Source organism: Thermobia domestica, chromosome 9 (genome assembly GCF_964235325.1).
Source record: "Thermobia domestica chromosome 9, izTheDome1.hap1.1, whole genome shotgun sequence".
NCBI classification, from domain to species: Eukaryota; Metazoa; Arthropoda; class Insecta; order Zygentoma; family Lepismatidae; genus Thermobia; species Thermobia domestica.
In genome coordinates this window covers 155,934,349-155,961,311 of record NC_137462.1, presented here as the reverse complement: position 1 = coordinate 155,961,311, position 26,963 = coordinate 155,934,349, and the positions used below count along the sequence as shown (strand labels likewise).

The 26,963-nt window shown below is 36.3% G+C and overlaps 1 protein-coding gene across 3 annotated transcripts in view; it reads left to right on the top strand.

The window, feature by feature from the left end:
• LOC145695120 (cytochrome c oxidase assembly factor 6 homolog) overlaps window positions 1-25,904 on the top strand; it is a 250,445-nt gene extending 224,541 nt beyond the window's left edge. For all 3 annotated transcript variants that reach the window (XM_081772038.1, XM_081772040.1, XM_081772039.1), the window contains one exon: window positions 24,622-25,904. In XM_081772038.1, coding sequence (XP_081628164.1) covers window positions 24,622-24,721 — 100 coding nt within the window. In that variant the 3' untranslated portion in view covers window positions 24,722-25,904. The remainder of the gene's footprint in view (window positions 1-24,621) is intronic.
• The last annotated feature ends 1,059 nt before the right edge of the window (window positions 25,905-26,963 follow it).

The following is a 26,963-nucleotide window of genomic DNA, read 5'->3' as shown; positions in this document are numbered from 1 at the left end:
AAATAAAAAAACAATTTTGCGTTAATTATTAAGTTTCTATAACTCGGGCTTATTTCAGGCTCATTTGATTATCACAGAAGCTCGGGTCGGGATCTGGCCTAAATGCTAAAATATATTTCGGACTCGGGTCGGGCCTCACAGTATAAACTCATGGGCCGGGATAAAAATTCCGGCCTGTGTAGACCTCTAAAGTTATCAGACCAGAGCGCTACTAAACGAATTGCATTCACCCACTTCAATAGTGTTGCAGCTTTTGCAAGAGGCATAATGTGCGGATAAACTTATTTTTAAATCCCTCGAAAGTAAGAGTCATCTCGTGCGTCGTTGTCAGTCCTGGTAGCTCATTACTTGATTCAAATAATTAAACTATTTTGATAATGTCATTCTTTTTCAAATGTTTTAAAACTTCGTATTTATATGCAAGGCACAGGGGGACCATTAAAAACCCTTGGGCCCTTTAGGTTCCGGCCCCCCGCACCGCGGGGTCTTGCGGCTTATAGATCCGGCACTGATCCAAAGGCATGTGAATAGAAAATTGGTTGATTGGTCGCTTCGGGTTTAGCGTGCCTTTGAAAACCGAGCCGTGAGCCCGAAGGCGTTGATGTTGTTAGTCGAGGATCCTTTCCCTCCAATTTCTTGGAGTCTTTGGATATGGACCGCTGTGCTAAGAAAATGAAACACACATATTTGAATGTCCGTTCTTCCTCAAAATTACTAAAAAAATCTGAACATCTGCGAAATCAATCAGCATATGGTCCAGGGTTCGATTCGAGGTGGGGAAAATATTACATACCTTATTGCAAATACTTGATGTAAGTGGTTATGTTTGTTCTGTCGTAGAGATCTGTGTTCGTTTGCTGGTAAGAGAGTCTTGAAATTATTATTAATACGCAAACTTCATTGACCTCATCACTTATTCACTTACTGTCTTATGATCATCAAAACCTTTAGGGTTTTTCCCGTAGATATAGAAAGGTTAAATGCAGTATCCCGGCTTGGTGTAGCGTGCAAGTAAAGAAACAAAAAGCAACTGGATAATATTACCAGTAGCGTCTTCTCTGGGTGTGCAAGTCGTGTGTTAACGCCCAACGAAAAATGAAGAAAAGAGTATTTTAATTTAATTAAACTGATCGTCAGAACTAGGGAATTTTTTTTATTTTTAACGAGGCAGAATCAACTGTTGAAATGCAGAAGAACCGAGACGTGATGTGCGATCCCCGTCATGATTTGAGGAGGCACCTCTGCGAGTAAGTCGTTGGCAGCGCTTTGGCTGAATTTTCACTGCTTTAGAAGACTCATTCTGCGCATGCGCTTCGTGTTGCTCACCTCGTGCTTCTGTGATCCAAGGCGTTGAATAAGAAGCCAACGTCTTGAGTTTTCTGCTTGTCTCAAGCGTTGCTAAGTCTTTAGATTTATCAGTAGATGTACAGATATTTTATAGCAATACGGACTTTTTTTTTGGGGGGGGGTATGATCTGTGCACTTTTTTTTATTGTTAAATATCGTTCAGTTCATAAATTAAGGGTGCAATTGACTTCTTGCTAAAATACATGTAAGGATACGGTGAAAAGAAATATAATCATTTTTCTCTCGATCCAATAAAGTTGCGTTCGCAGGATCAGTTGAATAAATTAAACAAAATGTCTGGACGTTAAGCTACAAAACGGTTTTCCATTTTCTTTCCCCAGTTGTAATTAACTTTGTCGTTAGTGGGTCATCCTCAAGACTTAGGTTTCGGGCACTCTATTACTGTTTCTAAAACAATAACCCAGAGGCTTCTAAGCAAAGAAAGACGACCCGAACTGGAATTCAAGTACTAATTGTAAGTAAAAGTTGCTTGTTTTCTATTTTCAGTTTCATATTTTGGGGTTATGGACTATATAAAACTCTACATGAACTGACATAAATTAAAGGGGTACTTCCGGTTGACGTGAAAAGTTGAAATTCGGCATGATTATAGGTTTCCGGGACTAACTCACAGGAAAATTGCCAAAAGTGAATATTTTTAATTTTATGGGGTCTAAAGCAAGAATGAAGAAATTCTCCATGTTATTTAAATGAGCCCTTTTTTGGACTTATAATCTCATGTTTTAGGTATTTGGAATTGAAATAAAAACTAGAAAATTTACTTATATAAGATTATAATTAAATTATTCCTTACTTAATAACATCCTCCATGATTCATCTTTATAATTTGGAGACTAAATTGTTAGAAGAAAATTGCTATTTGTAGGTTGGCGTAACTAGGACATTATGGAGGGACGGTCATGGTTAGTTACTTCCGAAAATTGCGAGAACTTCCAGGTACAGACTATATATTCAGGAAATCGATGGGTGGGCAAAGTATAGTCATTATTAAATACTCGTATGTCGAATGCAAATGCTACTAAAATAGTTATGCGTAAATTGAGGTAAATTCATCACATTTTCGATCAGTAAAAGAAATGTGGGCGGGCCCTCTTTGCTTCTGGGGAGAGGAGTTTCCCCTCTAATTTCGCCAATGGTTGGGAGGGTTAATATCTTTTTCCTTTCTTGCCAACGCCCTAACATCCACGTCAGGAGACGCCACTGAAAATTACCCTCCCCGAAACCCCCTACAATGGAGTGTGCTGATTATTCAACAAAAAGATTTGAAATCCAATCAGAAAATTTATAAAATATAAAATATGTGGCAAAGTCTCGACTTTACAATAATAATAATAATAATAATAATAATAATAATAATAATAATAATAATAATAATAATAATAAAGGAATAACAGAATTACAAAATCAATTACATTAACAATACCTTCCAATTTAAAAAAAATGATTGCCAATTTTCATAACACTTTTTTCATTAAAATAGGATTGGAAATACAGTAGAGCGTCGATTATCCGAAGTAATTGGGGGACATGGGTGTTTGGAAAACTGGTTTGTTCGGATAATCGAACTGTACATGTTTATTTGCCATGCGTGGAGCGGCACGCCTCAACTCTAAGCTGGCGCAGTTGTTGCTGTGAACAGCTTTGATACTGCCGCTACTTCTACAGCCAGTGCCAAACAAACAGAAGTGAGCTGATTGTTGAAACACAGCGACTAGCGGCTTGGCCGGTCAGCAGCGCCTTATGAAGGCCCCATTAGAAGCAATGTTCCGCCATCGGTGGCTCAGTGCGGCGACTACTGTGGGAAACTTGGTTTGGGAGTGAGGGGGATGATTGACGGTAGGGTGGGAGAGTAACAGGTGCGAGCGAGTACACAGTTCGGTTAAGCGGTAGTTCGGTTGACCGACGTTCGGATAATCGACGCTCTACTGTAATACTCAAAAAAGTGATTTACGGATTGTTTTTTTTAATTTTCGTGACAATTTTTTCTTTAAAATAAGCTTGCAGTTTTAGTATACGGATACATAGTAAAGTAGTACTCGTAATAATAATAATAATAATAATAATAATAATAATAATAATAATAATAATAATAATAATAATAATAATTAGGGATGGCCAAAATTTTCTGGAATCCGGAAATTTTGTTTTCCGGAATCGGAAAATTTACTTTCCGGAATTCGGAAAAATTCCGGAATTGAGAAAAATTCCGGAATTCGAAAAAAAACGGAATTCTGAAAAATCCGGAATTCGGAAAAATTCCGGATTTCGGAGAAATTCCGGAATTCAGATAAATTCCGACATTCGGAAAAAATCCGGAATTTAGAAAAAAATCGGAATTTTTCCGATTTTACTTTCCGGATTCCGGAAAGTAAAAATTCTGGAATTGGCCACCCCTAGCTAGTAGCTGTTAAAAGAGAAACACAATAATGAATATATATACTGTATTAGTTTCTTGTAGTTGGATATGTCTTTATTACTTACGTAGACAATTGCTACTGCAGTTATTTACTGCTTTATGAGGAAGGTCTTATTATCACACACAAAAAAAGTCGCCGGTATGTCTCAAACATTATCGCGTTCCCACCTGCAGCTGCTCCAAAGCACTGAAAACTACTTTTTAACCAGGCGAAAGGCAGTGAAGGAAAAGAAATCTCAACAAATATTCTAATAACATTCGCTTATTGTCAACATACCTACAGTGAGCGCAGAAAGTGTTCGTACATCGTGCATACTTTATATTGAAAACAGCTGGCATGAGAACGGGAGGTGGAAAATATATATATAACCAGAATTAAGACTACACATTCATACATTTTATTTCTATATACAAGAGAAAGGCCAAACAAAGACAATCACTGTTTTGTTCAGAAGAAAAGAGAGAATTCCTTTTTTGTAAACGCAAAAAGTCACCGTACACTTATGATTGAATTAATGCTTATAAAGTATATTACGTTATTTAATATTTTACGGGATTACCCTGTGCGTTAATGATTGTCTCTAGTCTTCGTGGCATTGATTTCACCTGTAGTAGTTCGTAGTTCTGTAGCTTCGGGACTGATTATGTCCCATTCTTCTTGAGTAGCTTTTCTCAGGCCTTCTTTAGTAGAGAAGCTGTGCCTTCTGATTCTTGTCTCCAGAACAGACCATAGATGTTCTATGGGGTTCATGTCTGAGAATGGGAAGGTGTGCGAAGCTGTTTCAAGGTATTATAGAGTAGCCACAATCGAGTATTTTCCGCTGTATGTTTGGAGTCGTTGCCTTGCTGAACAATAAATTGTTTTCTGCGCACTAGTATGGAGATTTTCCTTTAATATGTTAATATACACTTTGTGGATCATCACTCAATCGATAAAGTGGAGACGACCCACTCTTGAGGCACTCATACAACTCCAGACGAGCACACCCTCCTCCGTGTCTTACTTTAGGGACGAGATTTTGAGGACTCATCTCTGTATTCACCTTGCGCCAAACCATACGCCTCCCATTGGATTCGATAAGATTAAATTTACTTTCGTCCGAAAATATGACCCTATTCAAGAAAGAAGCCTTATCCCTTATCTTTATACTCTTTTTCAAACTTTAGTTTATACGATTTGTCTTTTCACCCAGAAAATTTTCCTGGCTACCCGACCATGATATCCATTCTCTCTGCAAATATTCCGCACTGTACTGGCTGATACTTTAACACCGCGTGTTTACAGATCCGTTGCCAACTGCACAGCACTACTTTTCGGAACCTTTTTTCTTTCCCTAACAATGTAACGTTTATCTTGTTCACTCAACACTCTTGGTCTTCCAGTTTTTTTTATTTTTTTTTCGCACAGTGATAGAAACATTATACATCGCAATTATTGTTTGTACTGTTGAACGAGGCCTGTCTGCAAGGTTTGCTATCTTTCTCAAAGACATACCTTTCTTATGCAATTTAATAATTACTTTTCTTGTCTCCTCATTTGTTTCTGTTTGGTTGCTTCCCATTTTGACAGCCCACCGTGCAGTTTTTTCACTCCTATTCACAACTAAACTCATTCTGTTATTCGTCATGCTATACAGAGGTGTATACTCAGGTGAATACTAGTGAACCCCAGTTGTGGTATCTTTGCTTCGTATTCGTACGTCAGGTGTACGATCTCTTTTTGCGTCTACTCTATACACTTTCTACGGAATTTATTTACTTTCTGACCATTAAACTTGTCTTTGTGGTTCTTTATTGATATATTCATAAAGCTTAGTTTTCATTATTCATATTGTGTGTGTTATTACACTTCTTAAATTTTCTGTTTCTTTTTCGCAGGCATTCTCGTTTCAATAGCATAGGTGTACGAACACTTTCTACGCTCACTGTATGTACAGTAAATACAAATTTATAATTTTTGACTTTACGAAGTATACAATGTAATTGTTCAATAATTAACATAAGCAGGCATTCATTAATTTATATTAATATAATAATTAATAAAACTAATAAGCGGGTGATTGATGACTCAGTAGTAGAGTTTTCATCTATGGTATTCTAACCCAGGACATGTGGGTTTTCGATGGCTAATTTTGTGTTCGAAAATTTTTCCGGTGGTAGGCCTACTCTTGGTTCCCTTTCTTATATTTGTTCCATCATCACTCATTAACGAATTTAGTTTATCAAAACTCTATAGCCATATATTCATTCTGTCCGTCAGTGAAACAAACAGTCTCAAGAACTATCTGATGGATTACCATCAATTTTGTCCACAATGTACAGAGTCAATAGTTAAGAATCGAGTTCCCTGATGAATGTAATATTCAAACCGGAAGCGGTACAAATAAACCATTTCCGGTTTTAACGTTAATCATTATATAGTAAATATGGTAATAGATAGCGAGAAGCGGTTTCCAGTAATCGACATATATAACATTCATGTAGATAGAATGTTACCCAATTTGTGCATCTGCTGAAAATAATGAGCTTAGGTACTTAGAGAGCATTTTCCGCTTTAGAAAATGTGTGCTTGGTAAAGAATGTAGAGAATTAGCTGAGTCAGGCACGTAGCTAGAATATGGTAATAGGAAGGGGGGGTCTGTCACGAAATACTGTGGTTATTTACCAGGGGTTCAATCATTCTAAACTATTTTATTGGCAACATGTATTGGTTCGTTTAGCCAAGATTTCTAATGGAGGGATGATATGAAATACTGTGGTTACACACCAGAGGCTCGATCAATCTAAATATTTTACTGACAACATACCCATATTGATTGGTTAGGACAATAAAATGAGGATATATTAGTAAGTATTTTAATAAGAAGTTATGAAGAAATCTCGAGTAAAAAAAATATTAAAAAAATATTGAAAAAGATATAGTCTTCCGAGGTCATTCGAACGGTGTCGAGAATTTTGCGTCTGGGAAATTTGCGCCCTACCTCAAGAACAGGGAAAATTGCGCCTGCGATGTACCTCCACCGGGACGTTTGAGCCCTGCGAAATAAAAGAACCTATTGGAGCTTACGCATTTGCTCGGAGGGGCTGACATTACAGCATAAACAATCCTCCCCCCACAACCATGCCATTTGTGATTTATTTTCATTGTGGCTATATAAGGGGAGAATAAACTTCAATATAAGCCAAAAGAACACAACGGATCAACGCAATCACTGCTTCTTCCAGAGATGATTTTGGGGGAACACTGGCCTCCCCAGAGCTCTCAGAGTGCCCCCTCGCAGGAGACCAAAATAATACGTCTATAATATAATAATAAATAGAATAGTAGCAGCAGTGACCCCCTCCGGAATACTAAATGTGCCCCCCGGAACATTTTTTCTGAAAGAACGACTGAACTCAATTGTGTGTTTGAAGTGTAATTCCAGCAAGTAAACACACTGTACATAGTTTTCTTGATAATATTACTGAACTGATTTTACATTCACTTTACATTTTCTTTTCTATATTTTGTGTCCTAAAAAGCCAAACAACTCGCAAGTATTGTGAACAGAGAAATCTGGGTAGAGCCAAACAGCCTTTTGTAGATTAAATTATACTCTTTGATTATATTAATAAATAATTATATATCAGTCATTTATACTTTTATTGTAAATTTTGTAGTATAATGAAAAATTGTATTTCTATGGATTGCCCTTTAGTGAACTAAAATTGTATTTTTTTTTTTTTTTCATTTTTTCGGAATATTATAACGGATGGAGTAACTCACTGAGACGATGAAAGGCAAGCCTAGTTCAAGTGTGAGTGGAAGTTACTTTACACAATACAAAAATAAGTTGAATTGTAGGGCGCTAACATCCCAGTGCAAATATATAGCCGGCACATTTTCCCCTCTTTTTGCGGTAGGGCGCAAACATTCCAGTGCAAATATATCGCGAGCGCATTTTTTCCTATTTTTGTGGTAGGGCGCAAATTTCCCGGGCGCAAAATTCTCGCATTCAAGGAAAATATAATGTCCGTGAAGTTGACAAGCCACTTATGTCAGACTCCAATTTCGACTTTAAACGTCGCTAGTGCTATGTTAGTGTTCGATAGTGACGCAAATCGTTAGTACTCCACAGATAACGTGTGCTTTTTAAATAATGGATATAAGTCTTCTAACTGCATGCCAACACGCCCACTTCTAAGAATCATCTCAAAAATGAGGTTAACCGTTAGAGCAAGTAAGTGCTCATTAGTGCCATTAACATTAGCGTTAATGCCTCCATCGTACGACCCTTTGAGTAATAATAACACAACGCTCTTTGCTTCAAACACACAATTGCGTTCAGTCGTTCTTTCAGAAAAAATGTCTCAATACGTCCCTATATTCTCGCGAACATTCTGACATGCCCAAGTTAGTTACCTTTTTTTTTTTTTTTTTGCAACTATTGTTTATCTGTTATTGTTTATTGTTTATTGCTAGTCTGCAGAGTAGTCCTTACATTAATATGCCATTGTCCTTGATAATCATTGCGTATTTACAAGCAGTTTGTTATTACTGTTAGAAGATATCAAAAAACAACAGATAAAATCTACTACTTAACGGTTCATATTTTTCTTTTACAGTACATAAACGATTAATAATAATAATAATAATAATAATAATAATAATAATAATAATAATAATAATAATAATAATAATAATAATAATAATAATAATAATAATAATAATAATAAGACTATTCCAGCATAAAAGTTATCAATTGCATCACACTGGCAACAAGCGACGCATATTTTAACTTCATAAAAATTCGTTTCTCACGATTTTTTGGAAAACTACGTATGATAACATCTTCATTCTGTCAAGTTGTTTATCTCAGTGTGATATATGTATTACCTCTGGACAATATCACAGTAAAACAAAAATTAAATATTAGGAGTACATCGTACTTTTGGACTACATCTCATTAACCATGGGAAGATTGAGTAGTGTAGGTCTATACTTTAGGATGTAAGTTGAAGCTTAACTTGCATCATACATTCTTAGGATTACAAAAAGGAAATTTGTTCGTTTGCATTTGAACAAAATTCTTAGGATTACAAAAAGAAAAAATAATTTTTCCGAATTCCGGAATTTTTCTGAATTCCGGAATTTATCCGAAATCCGGATTTTTTCTGAATTCCGGAATTTTTCCGAAATCCGGAATTTTTTCGAATTCCGGATTTTTTCTGAATTCCGGAATTTTTCCGATATCCGAAATTTTTCTGAATTTCGGAATTTTTCCGAAATCCGAAATTTTTTCGAATTCCGGAATTTTCCGATTTTACTTTCCGAATTCCGCAAAGTAAAAATTCCGGAATTGGCCATCCCTAATAATAATAATAATAATAGTAATAATAATAATAATAATAGACCGATTCCATTTCAAATCTCCAGACAAGATACAATTGCTCCCCATCATAGTTTCAGAGTTCATTCATATTTCTTATATGGGATCTACATGCAAATTATTAGACATATATATATATATATATATATATATATATATATATATATATATACAGGGGCGGATCCAGGATATGATCAAGGGAGGGGCTAAACCATATTTTGCCGTTTTATCCAGTGTAAAGCAGGATTGAAGCCCATTTTATCCAGTGTATACCTCGGCGTCAAGGGGGGGGCTATAGCCCCTATAGCCCTCCCCTTGGATCCGCCACTGTATATATATATATATATATATATATATATATATATATATATATATGTATATATATATATATATATATATATATATATATATATATATATATATATATATATATATATATATGTTTTTTTTTTTTTTTGCTGAAAAAAATTTCTCCTTCTATTAGCCCAGTCAATGAAGGTCAAAAAACATCAAAGTTCGGAAAAAATTTGGGTAAAGCTGATTTTCTCTCAAGTGATAGACCACTATGAGAGGAACATTTTCCCAAAAGTCCCCGCCCCTCCCCCTGGAGCTTCTCCCCCTACGCCCCCTCAAAGTTCAAAAATGGGCGTTTTAGAAAAAGGGCCATATCTTCAAACCTAATGGACATATTGACATGCTTCTTTTTTTCTCGTAATCTGTAAAATGTGCTCTACAATTTCGTATTCCGTAAAGTTTTTCATAAACCTAATGGTTTCTTGGCAATTTTAACCTAAAGAGTAAAAAATGAAAAAATCGCCCGCGCCATTTTGTTTTTCCTCTTATATTTCCTTACTAAGTTGTGATATGAAAAATTTTTTAAATAAATCTTAAAGAGCATAAAATTATCTTTCCAACGGTGTATATATTGTGGGGGTTACTCTTGAAATTAGCCATGTAGCGAGGTAAGTTTGAAGACGAGCGGGCTCAAATTTTCGTCTCAAATATCATGGAGGGATAAAATGTATAACACTAAGTAAATGTGTTAAAACAGAAGTGGAGGTGAAGCGAACTCCGTTGGGAACATTTAATCCTGAAACTATTCGTATTCTTTCGTATGCCAAAACAAGTCACCGTAGTGGGCTCTCCAATATTTTTGTGGAAGATTTTAATGACTTGAAAGTTACCAGAGGAATTGAATGTCGAACGGTACACCCCATATTTCCAATGAATGTTTTGTGGATTGCAGGCGCAGATATGCAGCCTGGGTGGAATGGATTCATGACCTCCGTAATGAATGGAAGAGAAGATTGTGAGGATACATATATATTAGGAATTCCCTTTATAAACATGGATCCTAGCAATCCATCAACAATTTTCTCTGCTCTCAGTTATGCTGCAGAACAATGTCAGAAGCAACGTCGTGCCTGTATTGTTACGTTCGATCAACCATTGTTTTTAAAGGCGGTTGAAATTGTAGCGTCAGCAAATCCCAACAGTGTAGTGTCAAAAATTATTCTGAGGCTAGGAGGATTCCATCTATTAATGTCTTTTATGGGTACTATTGGAAAGATAATGGAGGGGAGTGGTTTGGAAGACATATGGGCTACAGTTTACGGTAAACTGACTGTGAATCACATTTGAATGGTCATGCATACGCAAGAGCTGTCCGAGCATATAGCCTTACTGCTTGTGCGATTGTTAAAGTGATGAAGAGCAGTTTTCCTGAAATAAATGGCTCTCTTGCATATTTGGAGAATATTTCTAAAGATCTTCTTGAAAAGAGTTTTAATGAACAAGATGTTCTAGAAGAACCAGCTGTTAAAGAAGCTTTGAGCAAATTTAACGATTTCTTGCAGGAAATTAGAACTTTAAGCAGAACAATTAAGCTGTGGGTTAATCTCCTTAGATGCATTGACCTTATAATGTTGTTTATCTTTGCAGAAAGATCAGGAAACTGGGATTTACATATCAATACAACAATTCAAATTTTCCCATATTTTCATGCTGCCGGACATCTCCCCTATGCTAAATCCGCCCACTTGTATGCACAAGAGGTGTACAAACTTGAATCAAAACTCACAAATCAAGAACAAGTTCTTTTTAAGGAGAAAGGATTCTTCACTATTAGGCGCAAAGGCAAGTACTGGTCAGGAGCTTGGTGTGATATGTGCATAGAACAAGATTTGATGCGACCCATGAAATCTGTTGGAGGACTGACACATGGCCGTGGCATTACTGACAATACTCTTTCAAAATGGGTACTTGGAACACCATTCTTTCTCAAAATCCATGAGGCTGTAGAAGATTTTTTCGGAACAGCAATGCAGTTTAGCGAACAGCACGTTGAACTACGAGAATCCAGAAAGAAGAAAGACTTGTCAGACTTACAGAAGTTTACAGCTTGGTTACAAGAACACAATCCTTTTACAAAGTTGTCTGGTGAACTGGTCTCTTTGGCCACTGGGTTTGTTTGTGATGATTCAATAAACTGTGATCAAGCATACGATGTTGGTTTGTCTACCATGAACAAAATTAAAGGTAAAAATTTCCAAGAACTCAAACTGCACAGAAAAGGTGAAGACACAGGCAGCACAGAAGTCAGCAAGAGTAAGATCAAAAGAGGTCAATATCAATTCTCAACAGCTTTTTAATCGGATATTGTGTGTCTGTGATAGCGCCAGCAAATTAAAGACATATTTCGAATATGAATTGGCAGTACGCCCACCAGCTCTGTTCGACGAAGTTTCTTTTCGAAAAGGTACAAAATCATCCTTGATGAAAGTTTTTGAAGAAGGAATCATCGAAGAACTAGATGTAAAGGATGCAACATATATTGTAGACGGAGGGTTTCTTCTTCACCATCTGCCATGGCCAAAAAATTGTACCTTTGGAGCTGTCTTAGAGAACTATTGTACACATGTTCTTAATAAATATCTACCGTTGTTTTTGATGGTTACCCTAGTGAGCCTACCACGAAAAATGAAGAACAAAACAGGAGAGCGGCGAAAAAATCTTCACAAGACATAATTTTTTGTCAAAACACAATCTGTGCCACGGGAAAAGACGAGTTCTTAGGTAATAGAAACAATAAGAAGAGATTATCGTTGGCTCTGGGGTCTGAACTCGTAAAACGGGGATTAACTGTAATTACAGCAGAGGAAGACGCAGATGTTGACATTGTAATGACGACCATTCACCAGTTGAAAACTGCTTCAAAAGTTATTGTTGTAGGATCTGATATTGACCTGGTAGTCTTACTTACTGCTTTGTCTCCTGAGAAAGAAAGTGCTTCTGTTTACTTCTGTAAAGAGAAAGGTGGTGTGACTCCGAACACACGGTACTTCAAGATCGAAACATTGATTGAAAAGTTTGGAGATTGCCGGCAACTACTTTTGTTCTGTCATGCGTTTACAGGATATGACACGACATCGTGTTTTTATGGTATGGGCAAATTAAAAGTAATAGATATGCTCAAATCACCGGAATTTCAAAACTGGGCCAGAGTGTTTTTGGATATTTCAAAATCTACAGGAGAAATATTATCTACAGGTGAAAAATTAGTTTTGGCTTTGTATGATTTGGGAAAATACTCAAATTTGAATCAAGCCCGATACCACAGATTTTCGTCTTTCACAAAGAAAATTTCACTAAGATCTAACTTTGACCTGGCCAAACTACCTCCAACTTCTGAAGCGTGTAATGAACATTCGCTCAGAGTATTTTTGCAAGTACAGAAATGGTTAGGAAAAAACTTCCTGACACAGAATGGGGTTGGAGGATAGAATTAATTAAAGAAAACGGACGCTCCAAAAAGACATTGAAACCTATTCCCACATCCAAGCCATTTGCACCAGACGAGCTTCTGTACATAATATCATGTTCGTGTAAGCAAGGATGTAGGCAATACTGTAAATGTAAAATAACTAAAATAGATTGCTCTGCAATGTGTGAGCACTGTATGGGCTGTCTTGCCTAAATTCACATTTTTATTCCGAGGAAGAACTTGTAGAATCATCATCCGAAAATTAAATAGTATGCTGTATAGCTACGGAAGATTAAGTTGAAAATACTACAGTAAGCATAGCGGACACGTTCAAAATTAAGATGTAAACATAATAAAAAATGTTATAGATATAATTTCATACGCTAATTGACTGAGGAGATCCAAGGCAAAAATTAGGGAAAGGAAGAGCAAACAAAATATTTCAATTTTTTATAGTTTGTTTATCTAGTAATTATTAGATTTATTAAAAAAAATAGAAAATAAAATAAAATAATTTTATCACTTTTTAAGAATAAAAAAGAATGTGAAAATTATCAGTGTGTTGAATAGTTTTGGAGATAATACCTTTTGTCAGAAACGCTTATTTTTAAATTTGGAATGGTAATGGGGATAGAATAAGGGTTAAAGCTTCACAGGGGAGGCAGGACTAAACAAAAATGCTTTTCTAACAATGCAGTGGTTTATTATTTGAAAAAAAAAAGCTTTGTTATTTTTTCTTTCGAAATGAAACATAGTGACTGATATTTGAGGCGAAAATTTGAGCCCGCTCGTCTTCAAACTTGCCTCGCTACATGGCTAATTTTAAGAGTAACCCCCACAATATATACACCGTTGGAAAGATAATTTTATGCTCTTTAAGATTTATTTGAAACATTTTTCCATATCACAAGTCACTAAGGAAATATAAGAGGAAAAACAAAATGGCGCGAGCGATTTTTTTCATTTTTTACTCTTTAGGTTAAAATTGCCAAGAAACCATTAGGTTTATGAAAAACTTTACGGAATACGAAATTGTAGAGCACATTTTACAGATTACGAGAAAAAAAGAAGCATGTCAATATGTTCATTAGTTTTGAAGATATGGCCTTTTTTCTAAAACGCCCATTTTTAAACTTTGAGGGGGCGTGGTGGGGAAAGCTCCAGGGGGAGGGGCGGGGACTTTTGAGAAAATGTTCCCCTCATAGTGGTCTATCACTTGGGAGAAAATCAGCTTTACCCAAATTTTTTCCTTGCAAAAACCTTTATTGACTGGGCTATATATACAATCTTCTACAATCGCGACCCTTTTCTCGGATTGCTCGAAAAACTGAAAAACATGTCAAATTAAAAGTTTTATTGTAGAGAAACGATTGTACTTAGTAACCTAATCTTAAAAGTAAGAATATGAAGTAGTGTGTTTCGGTGGAAGGGAAAAATCGTCTGTTAGTCCAATAGGAATCGCGCAATTCACTCGCAATGTTGCCAACTTTGATGAAAACTTTGCTAACTTCAAATATTTTTGTTTCTGTCTTCACGAACCATATCAACCTCTGCTTCTATCATCGAAATCTACTCGATAAGGTCTTTTAGAAATGTAAAGAACTTACGTTTCTGATTATTACATCCTACGTTATGATGAAAAGCTGAAAATTTCATTAAGACGCCATGTTTGGCAGCCATTTTCTAAAAAAAAAACACCTTTTAAAAATCAGAATTTCTTACAAGTATTGGAGAAGTACCTAAGTATTTAATATCCGTTAACCGGTCATGCGGCTGCAGCTCCTAACGTTCGCAATTAATTACTGAAATGTCGATTTTTGTACTTGGAATGTAAATATTTCTTATCAAGGTGACCAGACGTCCCGTTTTAGACGGGCCAGTCCCTTTTTTCCAACCGTTGTCCCTTTTTTCTGATTCTCGAACGGGACGCCTAAATGTCCCGTTTTTAAGTAAAAATGACCTAGGTGTCCCGTAATTATTATTCAAAATATAAAAAATCAATACAAATACTATTCTCTTCCGTACCAACACTCGTTGCCAAGGTTCAGGCCTGTCTAGAACTTCTGAATTTTCAAATGGGAATTGAGTGTTCGTGGTTCATGTGGAAATTGAGTGAGAATTCTGAGTGTTCAACTATTTAATGGAATTGTTGAGTAGAACTTGCAATCGGGAACCATTATTTGTTGTGTGGTACACGTAAAGTTAGAAACGGTGTGTTATATCTCTTACTTGTGTATTTTGTAAATTGAGAACACTGCTGAGTCCCAAAATGCAATCTGGAAGTCAGATACTCCCCCCCCCCCCCGTAGCCGATTCATATGCGTCCCGTTTTCGCAAGTGAAAATTCTGGTCACCTTGTTTCTTATAGGCATTTAGCTCCTGTACAGAAGGCGATTTGAAAGGCAGTATGAAAATTTTGAGAGTTCAATCCTGACATCAAATCAAGTAGAAAAGCTCCGATAAACATGAATCGAAAATGAAATGAAATCTTTGAGTTTTACGTCCCACGGTTATGCCGGTTAGGCTAAAGGAGACGGTGATAATGAGAGATGAGTGAAATGGTGGAATGAAGAAAGTGGGAGGAAACGGGAGTACCCCGTGAAAACCCACGAGCAGGGTGTTTGTCCACCACAAAGTTCACTTGGCGGGGGCTGGGATCGAACCCGGGACCCCAAGCACCAGAGGTGAACGCTCTACCACTGAGCCACCGCGCCCCCCAAAACATGAATCGAATTCCGCTTCGTTTTCGAGTTACAGAGTTTCCAACTCGAGACCCAAAATGGAAAATAAAATGTTTCGCCTTAAATCAAAAACTATGCGTTAAAGTTATGATGAAATTCAGAAAGTTAATTTGTATCAATATGATGATTTTTACGTGCGTTGCAATTCAGCTGGCAGTGTTGCCAATTTGGTAGAAATTTTGTTTCCAAATAACCTACGTGGTTTTTATTTCATATTTGGTATTCATTAATGAATGTAAATATCACATGAAGAACAATTTCCCCCACGTCACTACAGTTTTCGAAAACTTACATATATTTCATTAAAAGGTTTATCTCGTGCATTACTGATAGATTGAAATATTGAGTCTGAATTTCACTTGATGTTTACCATCATCAGTTAAACCAAAATGTTGAATGAAAACTAGGTCTGTGTACTTTGTCATAATAATAATAATAATAATAATAATAATAATAATAATAATAATAATAATAATAATAATAATAATAATAATAATAATAATAATAAGAAGAAGAAGAAGAAGAAGAAGAAGAAGAAGAAGAAAATTTCTTATTGCAGAACCTCTCGTATCTCTACACATCAAGTTCAAACTTGTTCTAGAAGTTCTGCTGCAACCACTAACAGTTCGTTACGTGATTCGGTGTCGTGAATATTGTCCTAATGTTCCCTGGAACCATGAAAATTGTTTTCACTGGATACATGACATTGAAGTGCACTAATTACAGTGTGTGGATAACAATGGACAAGTCATATTACAGTAAGGACCGTATTAAATGTGTTGATCATGCTAAAAGGCATAAGAGGATTGTGTACAGAAATAATTCAAGACACAAATTTTATCTTGAGGTAAAATATATGGATTGCGTACAGCGTGTCTGCCTAACGTACTATTAGGTGAAGATGATTATTTGTGTCCTGTACCCAAGACCATCTATTTATACTTTGGCCAAAAAGTATATACAAATTCTGGAGCGTTGTGAAGTAACTGGTAGCTTTTACATTTGACGGCATCATTAATGACAAGGTTTAGGTTATGTATCGCGCAGTGAATATATATATTGCTCGTTCCTCGTCTTTTCTCCTCTTGGCTGCTCCCCTTGTTTTACTTACATGTTAGCTTCATATTAACGGGATAAAAAGGACAATGAACAATTCACCAAACTGAGTTAACTAGAGGTCTACACGGGCTCGGTCCGAGCCCGCGGGCCGAACTCGTTCCTAAAAAGCATATATCACTTTGGACCGGGCTCGTGCCGTAACAGTAAGCTCAGGTTTTAAATATACAACCATATTTCTCGGGCCTAACTTTGTAAATATACTGTACAACGATATCTATTGGTCCGTTCTTTCTGGAGAAATTTTAAAGCACAACTGCAAAATTAAACCTCTAATTACTGTAAATAAAAATACAATTTTGCGTTAATTATTAAGTTTCTATAACTCGGGCTTATTTCAGGCTCATTTGATTATCACAGAAGCTCGGGACGGGATCCGGCCTAAATGCTAAAATATATTTCGGACTCGGGTCGGGCCTCACAGTATAAACTCATGGGCCGGGATAAAAATTCCGGCCTATGTAGACCTCTAAAGTTATCAGACCAGAGCGCTACTAAACGAATTGCATTCACCCACTTCAATAGTGTTGCAGCTTTTGCAAGAGGCACAATGTGCGGATAAACTTATTTTTAAATCCCTCGAAAGTAAGAGTCATCTCGTGTGTCGTTGTCAGTCCTAGTAGCTCATTACTTGATTCAAATAATTAAACTATTTTGATAATATCATTCTTTTTCAAATGTTTTAAAACTTCGTATTTACATGCAAGGCGCAAGGGGACAATTAAAAACCCTTGGGCCCCTTAGGGTCCGCCTCCTTCCCCCGCACCGCGGTGTCTTGCGGCTTATAGATCCGGCACTGATCCAAAGGCATGTGAATAGGAAATTGGTTGATTGGTCGCTTCGGGTTTAGTGTACCTTTGAAAACCGAGCCGTGAGCCCGAAGGCGTTGATCTTGTGAGTCGAGGATCCTTTCCCTCCAATTTCTTGGAGTCTTTGGATATGGACCGCTGTGCTAAGAAAATGAAACACACATATTTGAATGTCCCTTCTTCCTCAAAATTACGAAAAAATCTTAACCTCTGCGAAATCAATCAGCATATGGTCCAGGGTTCGATTCGAGGTGAGGAAAATATTACATACCTTACGGCAAATACTTGATGTAAGTGGTTATGTTTGTTCTATCGTAGAGATCTGTGTTCGATTCCTGGTGAGGGATTCTTGAAATTTGAGTATATTACGGAGATTCGGCTTTCACCTTAAAGTGTAGATTCACATCTCAATGCTTATTAAACCCTACTGGACCAATTAGCATACCTTAGCAGTTAATTCCTGATGTCAAAAAATAGACCTTACAGGCTATGTCCAACCAAGCGATTCGTCACATTCATAAGTGTTATGGCTGGCCAAACATTTCATCATATAAGCTCTAGGTCACAATTTCGTGATTATGAGAAAAGAAAAAACGGGCAGTGTAAATCTCTTGCTACGAAATGTAATCAGGCTATGACTGGGCAACTGGTTCATCACATAAACTACGAGAGAACTAAATTTTAGTAGCAAAAATTTAGTCCTGAACAGTTCTCCAAGACAATTTAAATCTTGAATAACAAAATATTGTTCATTACAAGTGAAAATCGGTAAAAGGTTACGACTTGCAAACTGGCAATGGTTTTCAAACGGTTCATTAGTTAGGACAGTTGGGGCTAACCAGATACTTTGTCGTATAAGACTAAGATTGAGATCTCATGATTAAACAAAAAAGAACTTAATTTCAAGCGACATAAATGTCTCGTTATAAAATGAATGTTCGGCTATGGGGATAGCCAAACAGTTCATCATATAAGTTACAAAAGAACTAGATTTTAAGTAGTGAAAACTGTACTGAACAGTTCTTCAAAACAAATTTTAAATAACAAAACATTCTCCATTACAAATGAAAATTATAAAAAGTTATGGTCAGTTAGCAGGCTATGGCCTACCAAATGATTTATACGAGTTGTAGCCAAACAGATTAAGCTTGAGATCTGATGATATAAAGTAATGAGAAAAAATAACTTGATTTCAAGTCAACGTAAATGTCTCGCTACAAAATGAAATACGGCTAAGGCAAACCAAATGATTCAATACAAATTACACGAGACTTTACAAACTTGGTCTTGAATAATCCCTAGTAAGGGCATGGACACATCGATATATTCTCTTAAATTTTAGTAGGAGTACATTGGCTCACCTCCTTAAATTTAGAAATTATCAACAAAAAAAAATATTGGAAAACATTCTCTAAGACTTGGATATATACTTTTATAAATTTAGATGGTCCCGTTGATCCTCTGCATGGATAAAACATTACCAAAATCTAAATTTGTGAGGATTTTGAGCTCATCTAAGATGAGAGACATTATTATATGATATGAATGAATACAGAACAACGATAGTCTAAGATCATTGGTAGAAAGTTATCTTTGGCAAAATCTGATTGGTTCATCCCTCCTTCAAATTCCAAATTTTAGGCTCGAAACCTGGTTATTGTAACCTATTGATATACATCAACAATTTCATACTTTGAACCTTAGGATTTGTAATCATAACTCATAGTCTAACAAGTAACACTTCACATCGTTGCTGCCGGTCTGACGCTAAACTATACATTTTCGGAAAGCACTAGTCCTAAATAGGATAACTACACAGTGCGACGGTCAGACGTTGCCGCGTTCAGGACTTATGGAGCGTCAAACATTAACATGGGGTTTATGAGAGTAACCATAGCAGTCGTATTATTTCATGCTAATTCGTCTTGCATTTGAACTCTGTGCTAACATGTGTGTTGTAGCAGTCGTATTATTTCATGCTAATTCGTCTTGCATTTGTACTCTGTGCTAACATTTGTGTTGTTTTTGTGTTTTTTAGGTATGCGTTGTAAGATGGATCCGAAAGTGGTCGTTTGGGCTCTGGTGGCCGAGATCGGGACAAATGAGCGCAATCCAAATTTGGAAGAGCAAAGGATGGTGGCACACATCAAGTCTCTTTTGACCAGCGGGATGGAAGTCGTTGAAGAGATTCGTACGCTCGGCTTCGGTGACAGTGATGGTGACCAGGGGGACGGAGACATGGATTTTGGAGACGAGGAAGACCAAGAGCAGGAGGATGCAGAGATGCCTTCGTCATCGCAGCAGTCTCATACGTCTTCCGCATCTGGCTCATCAGCGTCAGAATACCTGCCCTCTCCTGTGAAGAAGCCGAAGTTCCAGGATCAGCCTCCAGAAGACTCCAAAATGACACCAGAGCAGTGGCGCGAGTACAAGGCAAAAGCCTATGCCTACTGGACGGTAAATCCAAAAACAGGTAGGCCTTGGAACACAAAGACCGGTCGTGCTACCCACTCGACTCTGCAGAATCAGTTCAGGTATATTCGGAACATTGGCGTGCTACGTCACTTTGGGGCAACACAAGGCAAAGATGACAAGAAGACGCTGATGGCAGAGATCAATGAGGCAGTTCGGGGCATGTTCGCGGAGAAACAGCACACTGCTATCATTCACGATCGAACGTTGCGAATTTGGGCTAGGCAAACAGCTAATGAACTGGACCCTAACAAGAGTCTCAAGTTCAAGGCATCACCGTCGTGGGTGTACAGATTCAAGAAGCGCAACAACATCGTGGACCGTGCAATCACCCACAGGGTCGGCAGGACCTGGCAACTGAAAGAGTTGGACTTGCAGCAGCAGGCTGATGCTTTCGTATTAGCGACTCGCGAGCTCATTGCAAGCGAAAGCATCCCACCAACGCAGGTTGCCAATGCAGATCAGAGTAGCTTCAAGAAGTTGTTGCAGAGTACTCGCACTCTCCGTACCAAAGGAACAACAGTCGTGCGAGCGGTTGTGGGATCCATGAGCGCAACAACCCACAGCTACATGATCATGCCCGTGATCACCATGGCCGGAGAGATTCTGCGGCCGATGTATGTACTGTGTCGGAACCAAGTGGAAAGTTTCCGGGAAACAAGCCTGCAGATCCACCGAACATCAAATCATTTGCTGGCAAAACGTAAAACATGAACAGGGACGACCTTAAGGACTTCTACGAGCAAGTGTTCTGGCCAAGCATGCCTGATGATCGGAAGAAGATCGTTTTGCTATTGGACTCGTGGACTCTGAACAAGGACGACAATCTATCGAACGCACTGAAGCCTGCCGACGTTGCGTTGCACAAGAGACTGATTCCTGGTGGTTGCACTGGAAAGATTCAGCCTTTAGATGTGCATTTCTTCCGTCAGTACAAGTCCTTTGTACGCTTTGTGACCGACACACTGGCCATGGACAGTGTCATGGATATCTGGCATCGCGATCGATTCCTGGCACTACAGTCGTTTTCACTCTACCAGTTCAGCGCACCCCGATTCAAGAACCTGATCCGGTACGCTTTCCACAAGGCTGGCTATCTGGACGAGGAGCCGGGAATGTGGATCTCTCCGCACGAGTACTGCTTTGACTCCCTCGACGAAGGTGACGTGTGCTTCACGTGCGGCGAACTACCGTTCGTCAAGTGTGCACACTGTGAGCGCACTCTTTGCATCTCTCATGCTCTGTTCGACGATTTGCACATTGATTGTACCCTTTAACTTACGCAAACAAGTGCTCAATCAGACAACGTCGATTCAAACGTCACAAACCTTGTGTTCTTCTTCGTTTCCTGTAACTCTCATAAACCCCATGTTAATGTTTGACGCTCCATAAGTCCTGAACGCGGCAACGTCTGACCGTCGCACTGTGTAGTTATCCTATTTAGGACTAGTGCTTTCCGAAAATGTATAGTTTAGCGTCAGACCGGCAGCAACGATGTGAAGTGTTACTTGTAAGATTATATATGCAGTCGAATACTTGAAAACCGTTTATTTGTTAACTGAATAGTTGAAAACCAGATAAAGTTTGACGGTTAACTGAAACGTTTGTCTTATCACAATATTTCTGTTTGCCAAGTTTGCTTTGCTAAATAATGTAGTTGAACTTTTAAATTGAAAGTTTCTGTAGTACCTGATAGATAATTATTAAAACCGAATGGTATGCAACAAAAATTTCACACTTTAAACTTTACTTAAAACTCACAGTCTAAGGTCATTGGTGACAAGTTGTCCTTGGTTCAATCTGATTGGGTGATCACTTTCAAATCCCTGCTTAACACTTTTCAAAGTTTTTTTTTTTTTTTGAAATTTTTTAGTTTTAGTTATTTCAGTTTGAACATTTTTGTTTCGAAATATTTAATTTGAAAATTTTGAACCTTAGTATTGTAGTTACAACTTATAGTCAAAGGTCACTGGTGCAAAGTTATTCTTGGTGCACTATGATTTGGTGATCACTCAAATTTTTGTTATTTTTTTTCAAAACTATCTTAGAAAATTTTTAGTTTAAAAATTTTACTAATTGTTTTAACATTTTTAGTTTGAAAAATTTTGAGCCTTAGTAATCTAATTATGACTAATGATCTAGGGTCATTGATCGAAAGTTATTATTCGTGTAATCTGATAGAGTGATCAATTTCAAAATCTTGAAAAGTTTTGTTTAACAGTTTTCGATCGCAGTTTGATTTTGTTTTACATTTTTAGTTTGAAAATGATTCAACCTTAGGATTGTAGTTACAATTGATAGTCTAGGGTCATTGGTAGAAAGTTACTCTTAATGCACTTTAATTGGCTGATCACTTTCAAATATTTCTTTAATTTTTTTTAAAGTTTGAATATTTTTGCTTAAAACTCTGAAAATTGTTTCGAACATTAAAAAAATAGCTTAAAAATTGTTAAACCTTAGGATTTTAGTTGTGAATCATAGTCTAAGGTCATTGGTGGAAAAATTAAGACTTGAATTTTTACTTTGAATTTTTTTGAACCTTTATTATTGTAGGTCATTGATGTAAAAATTAGGATTTAAAATCTGATAAGTAATTATTAAAACCTATTAATATGTAATAATAATTTTACACTGAAATTTAGTCACAACTCATAGTGTAAGGTCATTGATGGGAAGATATTCTTGGTGTATCTTCTCACTTACTTTCAAATCTCTGTTTAATTATTCAGATGTTTTTTTTTTTAATTATTTTTAATTTTTTCGATCACGGTTTAAAAATGTTCAGTTTAAAAATTCTTGCACTTAATGAAAAGTTCTACAAGTTTAATAAAAAGTACAGTTTCTAGAGTCGGGCTAGTTTATTTATTTTTTTTAAAAAAAAAAGTCTGTATATGAAACACTCCGTAACTTATTGCACTGAACTAAGCGTTTACTTAACACAACTGAAGCTGAGCATTAGAAAATCGGTCAAATCATTTACAACCTTTATAAATCCTTCCTGACAACAACCCATTTTTGTCTCATGTAATGTATGTGGTCAAAATTGGGTAACTCATTGCTGTCTCATGTAGTGAATGTGGCCAAAATTACGCGTCTCATTGTTATTTCCTTCAGTGGGTATAGTTCACCAATAACATTTTAATTTATAATTACAGTTAACTAATCAAGTATGAGCAACAATAATCAAATACAGCAAATACAAATTAAGAGGAAATATGAGGTCATATTAAATAGGTATTGCATTGTAATGTGAAAGAATCATTGTATCCTCCCAAAAATTTGGTTCTAAGGATATTGATCTTAACGTAACGTTTTTGAATTAAAATAGTCTTCTCAAAATAATGATTTAAAGGTACAAATTGGTTCTTTTGAAACTTCAAAAATTGTCGAATTCACATACCCCACCACATTTGTTGGTAGTACTATAAAGCTTTGGTTTCGAGGATAAGAAACTTATCAATTTTATATTTTTGAGGGAATTTTATACATATTTAAGAGCATAAAAGGTGTTCAAATGTCAAGATTTAGAGGGGTTAGTCCTGGACCTTCCTGCCCCCCAAAATATTACCTTGACCTTTTCACCTCAAAAATGACCAAAATTAGATCTTCTGAAATTTAAAAGAGAAATTTTAAGGTATCCATGTCTTCTAAAAAAAAGTGAACTCTTGCACCAAACCGTAAGATCATATACTGTAATAAAGTCTTGTCGTAGAAGATAAATTATTTAAAAAAAAAAAAAAAAATAAGCTCCCAAATTTAAATTTTTGGCAATATTAGGGAATGAAATTGTTCTAACTTTCAGAGATCCACATAAGGCCATGTGATACGTACACGAGTCCTATAAGTACCATCCGAGAGAAGTGAGACCTCATACTACATCATTCAAGAGTATGACCATTCAGGTACCATGAGCCCCAGAACTAGGGGTACAAAGCAGAGAACATAGCCCCTGATTCAAGTCTCGCGTCAATGATATCATACCATGTGATCCCGGGGCGAAGTTAATTTTAAATTTGCCAAGCGAATGAAATCACATACATATCCACAGAACCAGTGTTGTAATAAAACTTCATCATAGAATGTAAATTAGGTCAAAAACCTCCCAAATGTACACTTTTAGTCATTTTTACCCGTAAAAGGGAACGAGATAGACCAAAAATTAGAGAGGGTGGTCCTACGTACCCATAATTCGTGACCAGCAAACATGGATCCTGATTGAAAACTCCCGTGTTTATGACATACCACGTGATCTTAGTGGTGAGGATAAATTTTATTTCCCACGGGGACGTACCTAAGACCATGTGACCTCTAACCAATCAGAATCGTCATGTGATCATAATCCACCAACCAGCAACGAGTGACATATAAGGGGATCGATACTACTGTTGCATTGCCAAGTGTATGTCAAGAACTATTCCCCCTCAAAGTATTGATAGAAAAATATAGTCGTGTTTTGATATAATATTTTGTGAAAGATAAATGTGAAATTATTTTTCTTTAAAATAGAATTGGTTAATTCGCAAATGGTGAAATTTTATTTCTAACACTTTCTTTTCTATTCTTTTAGGATTTCAGGCTCTACGTCTCAGCAGACATTCCTAGGATGCCCTTCAGTTGAACCTATTGTCCGGAGACATCGTGTTTATCGTCAAGTAGTAATGACATAGCACCAGATTCTTCGATAGTACTGCCATTCAAATCATATCATGAAGTATGTGTACAATGCTATTTCTGCTGCTCGGTGCTGTTCAAAGCCGAGTTAATCGCATGGTTAGGAAAATATACGCACACATAATTTTTGAACATTTTATCGTTTGTATTGCTATTATGGTATCTACTCGTATTGTATAAAGTTTAGAAGTTTACAACGACTGCTTGCTTTTCTCTATTGCTTGAACTAAAGTACACAGTTAATTATTTTCAGGTTGTTTTGTTGCCGTGTTATGATGTTTCATTTATACTTAACCACGATTTTATTCTCCCAGAACTACATTGAGAAGAGTATCCTTTAAAATACCATGCTTTTATGGATAGTTTTATTGAAATCAACTTCTTTTAAAAGCACATTTTTAGAATAGAGTTAGCCATATATAATTTCAGTATCATATTAAAATTATTCAAACATTTTACATAAAGTTTTTGTATATACTAATAATAAGTGGACAGCGTTCACTACTTTGTCACTAGAAACTGCATACAGTTATAAGCGTGTGTATGAGCCGGACTAGGATAGGATTATATCCCCTTTTGTCATCGTGCAAAATTTATACAGAGTATTGAACACATTAATTTAAACAGATTTAACGCTTTTTATTCTATCTGGAATGGTATTTTGATTTTGTTCTCTTTCCTTCCCTAACCCGAATGACTGGATATACTTATGCTTACAGTGAAACCTTAAAAATTATCCTACTTCATTGGACGATGACGCTTTTACAGCAATATTCTGTAAAAAGCATTTTAAAAAATATGAATTACTGTAAGACTTCTAAAAAAATATTCCTACAGTAAGTTAAGTTTGTGTTTTCTTTTTAATGATATCTCTTTGATGTAAAAATATCGATTATAGTTTTTATTTATGTATTACTACTGTATATAGATAATATGCATTTTATATAAAAATATTAAATAAGTACAATTTACCTTGTAGTAGTAATTATGCATTTCAACTGCATTTCTGCCATATTAGCTTGAATTAAGAATGCAGAGGGAAATAATTAGCTATTTTACATTTAACAGAGAACTTCTTGATGCAAATGTGAAACTTTTTGGTTCAAATGTGTTTTATGTTAATTTTATCTTTGGTTACTGTAATTTTATTTTTAAAGAAATAAAAATATTTTTTCATGAGACCTGGCATTAACACTTAAATAACTACCTAGCCTTCCGATCATTCTGCAGTGCTACATAACAGAGATGACAGGTAATGGAATATCGGTCCTAATTCTTCCTCAGAAACAATCACAAATGATTTGAAAGACCACAAGAATATTGGGCCTTATGCAGAGACGTTTTGATGAATGATTAGTGTCATACTAAAGGCCTGACTACTGCAGAAAACACATGTTAGTCGAACTCTTTAGTATGGCACTAATCACGAATCAGAATAACTCTGCATAAGGCCCATTGTGTTTAAAGATTTAAATTACGTCTCAAAAAGGTAGATATGTAGATAACACTTAATGTATAAGACTACGACAAACATTTGTTAATACATTTCACCAACTTTTTAAAACATTTTATCGCATTTTTCAGACAGTATTTACATTAGAAAATTAAGTCTCATTGAAGCTTATCAGTTTCTATCATCACGCATGGGCGTCCCTGACGTGTAAAAATTCAGGGAGAAGATAAAATCAAAGAATGCTCCTAGATTCCCACTAAATTTACACTAAAATCGTGAGGTAAATAGGACGCTATTTGAATTAAGAGCTAGCGGGATCCGGTTTCCACCTCTACTACAACAATTAATCATAATATTGTTCCATCATTGGTACTAGTAAGTCACTTGCTACATATTTAGGAGTCTCCATACATTATGATACTTGGAGAGTTTTACTTGATATAGGAATTATACCATTAGTTCTCTGTCTGGTTTTTCTTCTATCAAATTTTTACGTCACTTAAAACACTATTTCTTCTCTAACAATATCCTAACATTTCACAATATATGTTCCTTTATCTCTATTAGTCCTAATGCTCTTTATTCATTTATCGTCCCGATCAATTGTTTCTATTCTCTTCAACATTCAAATCTCCCAAAACCCAAATACAATATTTTGGTCATCTTTTCGTTATGTTCACGTGTCGGTTCCGACTCAATGTCCACAATGCAATATTCTGCATATGAGTCATTTTTGTAACTCTTCATTTAGTGACTCATATGATGCATTTCTCATCATTAACACC